Consider the following 6004-nt stretch of genomic DNA (forward strand, 5'->3'; position numbering starts at 1 on the left):
CCCCCACCCCGTCCCTCCCGCTTTTCCTCCCCATTTGACCCGTTTGCCGCAAGGACCACCCCGCTTCCTGTGCTTCCTGTATCCGTGTCAAGGCAACAGCATACTTACACACGTAATAATTGGTAAGGCAGGGGGAATCACCCTCACCCTCGAACACACAACGGTTGTAACTGCTGGCGAGGAGGAGGGGGTTGTTTCGCGGTTCCGCATCGCCACCAAGTGGCGCGAGCCAAATGGTTCCCCGAGTATCGCAGGGTATCGCCGGGTCAGGAGGCGGGACTCACCTTCGGTGTCGTCGGGGCAGCTCAGCTCGTCCGTGCCGTCCACGCAGTCCGTCTTGTCGTCGCAGACGCTGCTCTTGGGGATGCACCGCGTAATGTCGCACATGAACTCGCCCTGCGCGCACTCTGCAAAAGAGAACACGCGCCCACCACAGCGGGCCGTTATTCAACACCTAAGTGCAATCAGCAGTTTCAGTTCAGAAAAATGTGCCATTTGTGCTTTCAAGAGGGGTAGGGGTTCTTCTTGTTCCGTTCCGAGAAGGCGCCGCGCAGGGTTCAGCGGCTGCGTTCAAAAGGAGCGGCGTCGTCCGTACAGCGTGCAGCACAGCGCCGCCCTCTGTGCGCAGGACGCGGCGGTGCGGCGCCGGCGGCAATACTCCTCGCCGCCACCACGAAGATACCCCACTCCACGGAGAGGGGCGGGACGTGAGGGGAAGGGGAAGGGAGTAGAGGGGGGGAAGGGGGTGAGGGGTGGAAAGCGCATCGTAGGCTGAATCCTGGAGCTGCTGATTCCCGCATCCTCTCCAGGAGCCGCGTGCGTCCGACTTGTACCAACGCAAAACCTACGAAACTCCGCAGCTGAAATGTCGCTACTTACCGGCTGAAACGCGCCCTCGACTCGGAAACATGCGTTCAATTTTTGTTTTCTCAGGCATGAGGGGTGCATCAGGGGAGGGGAAAATAAACTGGGCGTGCCAGGCCCGGGGTCATACGTAACAGACATCTCTCATCAGGCAATGAGTGCAAAACCCAAGGTAATTCAGGCATTTCAGGAGGTTCGGACCAAACTCCGAGCGGATCGCAGGTGAAGCCAAATGAAATGATGATGCGGAGTTCGCGAGGAGTACAGACCGTTCCTGGGGCAGCCGAGTTCGTCGTCGCCATGCGGGCAGTCCCATTTGCCGTCGCACTTCTGGTCGGCGCAGATGTAGACGGAGCCGTCGCCGCAGCGCACCTGGTCGTCGGCGCGGCACGAGGGCTGGCCGCCGGGGCCCCGGGTCACCTTGGCGTCGAGGCCCGACACGGCGTCCACGCTGCCGGTGGAGCTTGGCGCCCACGAGGAGGTGGTGGTGTTGAAGGTCGACGGGGAGGTGCCTATAGGCGAGGGAGCGGCCGTGAGAGCGAGTGCGTGTGGCGTGGGTCTGCTGATGAGGGATGTGTGAAGGGTGTGGTGAGAGGGCTGGCTGGGCGGCAGATGTACCGGGTGTAACTGAGAATGCGCAACAGTGTTGCGGGATTGCATACCCGCCAGGGCTGCAGGGGCCATGGCGCCTTACGGGCTAACTGGGTAGGCAAACCCGCAACACTGTTGCGCATTCTCAGTTACACCCGGTACAAAGGCGCAACGGCGATACCCCATGCATTCCGAGAGGGAAGGATAGAGAAAGAGCTGTATGTCCACAAGGGAATACCCCACGTGTTTAAGCGACCGACATGATAGGGCGAAGACTAGGGCACAGGCCAAAGAGAGCGCACAGTACTAACATCGAACGTGCAGTATGGCAGTTGTCCCACATAGCTCACATAGATTTTACAGCAGGTTTTTGAAATAAATGGTAGCAATTCGATGAGCTCGTCAGAACCGACTTTTGAAAGTTTGATCATTCGGCCACGTTTTACCAACGAGTATTGAAGAAGAAAAAGAAGCAAGAAGCGGGTCAACAAGTACCGCCAAACGCTATATATTCACGAACCGCACAAGGGACACAAGCCGAGCTCCAATCTGGGCCAGTGTAAACTTTTTGACCGGGGCGGAAAAGTTTAAAACCTGTAATCCGCGATACTGGCACCCGCCGCGTCCGTCTCCACAGTGCACCTCCCCCCGCCCCCCTTTTCTAACAAGCTCGGGGCTAGAACGAGGGGCCCGCGTGGGGCTCAGTAAAGCTCTGGGAAGCTCAGCGCAGCTCAGCGCAGCTTGCGAGGGGGCGAGTGCGGGGGGCGGAATGCACAAGTAGCATGCACCCCCTCCCACCCACCACCTCTCCCCCGCCTGAGCAGTAAAGCACGAAGGACTTTGTGCCATTAGGTCGACGCGGCGCGGAGTGCCGGTCGGCTGGCTATTTGAGGAGGACCAAGAAAGTTCTCAGAGGCAATCGCATCTTGTCTTTTTCCGAATATTTTTAAATTTTAAAATTTTGATTAATTTGTCGTGTTGTTCGTACTACGCAAAGCGACGGTGGCAGGGAGAAAGAAAACGTGAAAAAGAGAAAGATCTTCGCTGGGAAGAGGGCTCAGCGCTGACACATGCAGCATGCAGGCAACACTTACCGCAACGAGAGAGACGAGAGAGCAGTTGTTAAAAGGTTAAACACACAGAGAGAGTTCTTTTGGAGCGACGTAGGGCCGGTGGAGGGCGGCCGGACACTGAGACGTTTGCTGCTAGAGAGGAAAGACAAGACCACAGAGATGCACCGCACAGAGCGGTTACAATCGGCACATGTATACTGTACAGCGACACAGCAATCGGAGAAACACAAAAATTAAAACACAAAACTATAGAGAGAAGTCTGAAGAGAGTATGGCGTTAGAGCAAAGCACACACAAAAACACAACAGATGAAGCACCACAGCGAGCCGTGTGTTTAAAGCAGTGTCCTGTGGGATTTCTTTAAAACAGAGTCCAATAAACAGTCAATTTTCAAAACATCTAACCTCTTTCAGATTTACTAAAATATTTAATTAAAATTGTTACCTCTTTTCAAAAAAGTTTGTTAACAATATGAAACGTTACCAAATGTTTCTCCTTTCACAGTGAGATTTCAGTCTTTATTACAGAGGGAACATGTTTTCAATTTTTGTACTTTTGAAAGCTCAATCATTAAGTCTCATCAAACTGTCATGCAAAATAGAAAATAAATAAAACGCGTGAAACGTGATTATGGAAGCCTTTAACTTACGTTTCGCGCAGCCCTGCTCGTCGGAGCCGTCGGCACAGTCCGGGTTGCCGTCGCAGCGCGTCTTGAGCGGCACGCACTCGCCGCTGCGGCAGGCCAGCTCCGAGGTGTGGCACTCCACGGGGGCGCCGCGCGCTACAATAAGCAGTGCGACATCAACTACTGAGCAGCTCCCAACAACACTAATGCAGAGCCGTGTGACATGGGCCTGCAGTGAGCGCTGCATGTCGGCAACGGCTGTACTTCGGCGGCATTCCTATCCGGTGCAAAATACTACATACGTCGAGCAAGCCCCAAGCGACCCAAACGATTACGGTAGGACCGAAAGCTTTGGCCCGGGGCTCTCGCTCCACGGAGCTAGAGATGCATCTAGCGAGGCTGACATCATCTCCCGCGTCAAATAGATCATCGATAAGAAATCAATTGGTCGGGTGACAGCTACGCAGCATGCCTACTAACGAGTTTCTACAGCTGCGTGGCCAGTGGTCCGAGCCGGCACGCTTCAAAGAACTAATAAAAATAATAAAAAAATATGATGAAGACAAATATTTCACTAGCCGGTTCCGGCAAACATATAATAATTCGTACAAGCTGAGTCAATTGTCAACTGTGAAGCTCCAAACTAGTTCCTGCTGCCTTCTGTCATGTCAGCAGCGCGGGACGCGGACATCTCAGGCTACATTTCATTCATACAATCTACAACGGGTCTACCCTTTTCGCTAGAGTGCGGTAGCGGTGCATCACCCTCAGTCGTACCTCCGAAGTCCCTGAAGGTGAAGCTGTCCGTCTTGGCCATGAAGCTGCCGATCTTCTGGTACTTCTCGATCTGCTTGAGGAGCGTGTTTTGGATGAGATCGCGGTCGTAGTTGTCCGTGCCCAGGTCGAGGGTCACCTTGCTGTCGAAGTGGTCCTCGGCTCGCCTGCGGGTGAAGAGGTCATGTTATTAGATTTACTTAACATCGCAAGAAGTAACGGAAAACCATCTCGAGGTCGAGCCGTTCCCCCGATGGATGCGTGAGTGGAATGTCGTGCTCACTGAATGCTGATGATGCTGACAGTCTGTTTGCCGGGGACCTCTTCGTACAGGCGGTTGATGTCGTCCTCTAGGGCCTTGGCCATGTCACGGAAGTGCGACGACTTACGGTCCGCGTACTCTTCATGCCACGGCTCCACGATGACGAGTGTGATGCGGTAGAATCCTGCAGTCCGAAAACAAATGAAATGTGAGTCATAACAGGATGAATTTTCCCAAGCTTTCCAGAAAAAGCAACGTCATTAAATAAATAGCAAAGAGGACAGTGAAGAACAAGTGGAGGCTCTTTACGGGGGATGCCAGGCTGCAGGTCGTGTGGTGATGTCGTGTTGTGTCCAGGCCGACCAGCGTCGGCGGAGCCCTCGCCGTCCGAGCCCGAGGTGCCGTAGTCCTCGTCGTCAACGGGAGTGTCGGTGCGGCGGCCGGGCGTCGAGCTCTCCAGGGGCGGCGATACTCCGTGCGCGCCCTGCGGGACGGACGGGCTCGTGAACGGGGTACAGCAGTAATTAACACTAACTAGGGTTGAAAATGTCTGAAAATTTCCCAAAACGGGGAATTCTCCGGGGTCTGGGAATTTTTTCATTTTTTCCTAAAATGTTCAGTCTTTCCGGAAACTTTACGGGCCTTCGAACCCTAATTCAGACATAAGAGTGAGTGATAAGAAACATTTCGACAAACCGAGCTGCGGTTTGTCGGCGACTAAGCCATCCTGAGGCGGCCGACGGCGCCGCCAGAGGCCGTCAGAGGAGCTACCTACCTCCGCGGCCGTGGACGGCACCAGCTCGGCCGTGCTGTCGCCCGCGTCCCCGATCGTGTTGGCCAGCTCCTCGCCCTCCTCGTCGTCGGCCGCTGTGCTGCGCTTCTCCCGCAGCTCCACGAGGCTCAGCTCGTTGGGCTCGTCCTCGCCGGCCGTGGTGGACACCGTCGTGGACGTGATGGGCTCCGGCGTCGAGCTCCCGCTGCCACCGGTGAGCCAGTCGAGAGCCGGGAAAAGCGACTGCCGTCGCACTCTGCCAGTCACCAGAAAAGAAAAACGTCAAACACATAAAAGAAAAATTATTTAACTGACATTTTTCACTCAAATTTTTTCAAACGTTTGAGCGATTTAATTCATTAAAGGCTTTCATGATGTTCTTATTGGAAATTTCAGGAAGTGTAACTTATCTGTTCCATCTGTAATATTTAACTTTTAACGGACTCTTGTCGGAGATTTGTCGCTCGCCACTCACTGACCTGTGCAGCTGCTTCGTTATGAAGCCGAGAAAGCCGCCGCCGCCGTCGTCCACGTGGTGCTCTTCGACGCCGTCCTGGACGTGCCTCCGCCGCCTCGTCGGGCCGGCGGGTGGCGGGTCGGACGACGGCCGGCTGGGGCCCTGCTGGTGCCGCTCCGTCCTGTGGTCGCCGCCGCTGTCCACGGCCACGACGCCGAGGTGTTGCTGGTGGTGCCGGTCCTCGAACACCAGGTCGTCGCCGTCCAGCTGCAAAGACCAAGGTGAAGGTTAGTTTTTGGCAGCACATCGCAGACGTCGCCCGCTTGTCAGCACGTAAAGCACAGGGCGTAATGACTTTACCAGTGCGGCAAGGTGACACCGTAGGAAAAAATTAAGTCGCCTCCACGGAGAAGTAGGGGCAGCGTAGTGTCGAGGGGGAGTGGGGAAGAGGGGGGGGCGACCCCTTGATAGGAAGTTATGACTACAAAGTGGCGTCATGCCGTAAGAATATAAAGCGCGGGAGGAGTCCTGGAAATGGCCAGCGTGGGGAGGGGCGCACAGGGACGAGGGATGCAGGAGGGTGGGG

The 6004-nt window shown here is 55.2% G+C and overlaps 1 protein-coding gene across 17 annotated transcripts in view; it reads right to left on the reverse strand.

The window, feature by feature from the left end:
- The window catches only part of LOC113217484 (basement membrane-specific heparan sulfate proteoglycan core protein), a 142283-nt gene that overhangs the window by 91233 nt on the left and 45046 nt on the right, over positions 1 to 6004 (reverse strand). For 14 of the 17 annotated variants that reach the window (XM_052268527.1, XM_052268533.1, XM_052268542.1 and 11 more), the window contains exons 2-9: positions 5441 to 5685; positions 4965 to 5217; positions 4499 to 4673; positions 4211 to 4373; positions 3931 to 4094; positions 3178 to 3309; positions 1134 to 1376; positions 285 to 407 (exon numbers count right to left, since the gene is read on the reverse strand). In XM_052268527.1, the coding sequence (XP_052124487.1) occupies positions 285 to 407; positions 1134 to 1376; positions 3178 to 3309; positions 3931 to 4094; positions 4211 to 4373; positions 4499 to 4673; positions 4965 to 5217; positions 5441 to 5685 (1498 nt within the window). The remainder of the gene's footprint in view (positions 1 to 284; positions 408 to 1133; positions 1377 to 3177; positions 3310 to 3930; positions 4095 to 4210; positions 4374 to 4498; positions 4674 to 4964; positions 5218 to 5440; positions 5686 to 6004) is intronic. The other 3 variants (XM_052268541.1, XM_052268538.1, XM_052268534.1) reach the window with 2 other exon arrangements.

Source organism: Frankliniella occidentalis, unplaced genomic scaffold (assembly GCF_000697945.3).
Source record: "Frankliniella occidentalis isolate FOCC.00 unplaced genomic scaffold, Focc_3.1 Scaffold71, whole genome shotgun sequence".
Lineage (NCBI taxonomy): Eukaryota > Metazoa > Arthropoda > Insecta > Thysanoptera > Thripidae > Frankliniella > Frankliniella occidentalis.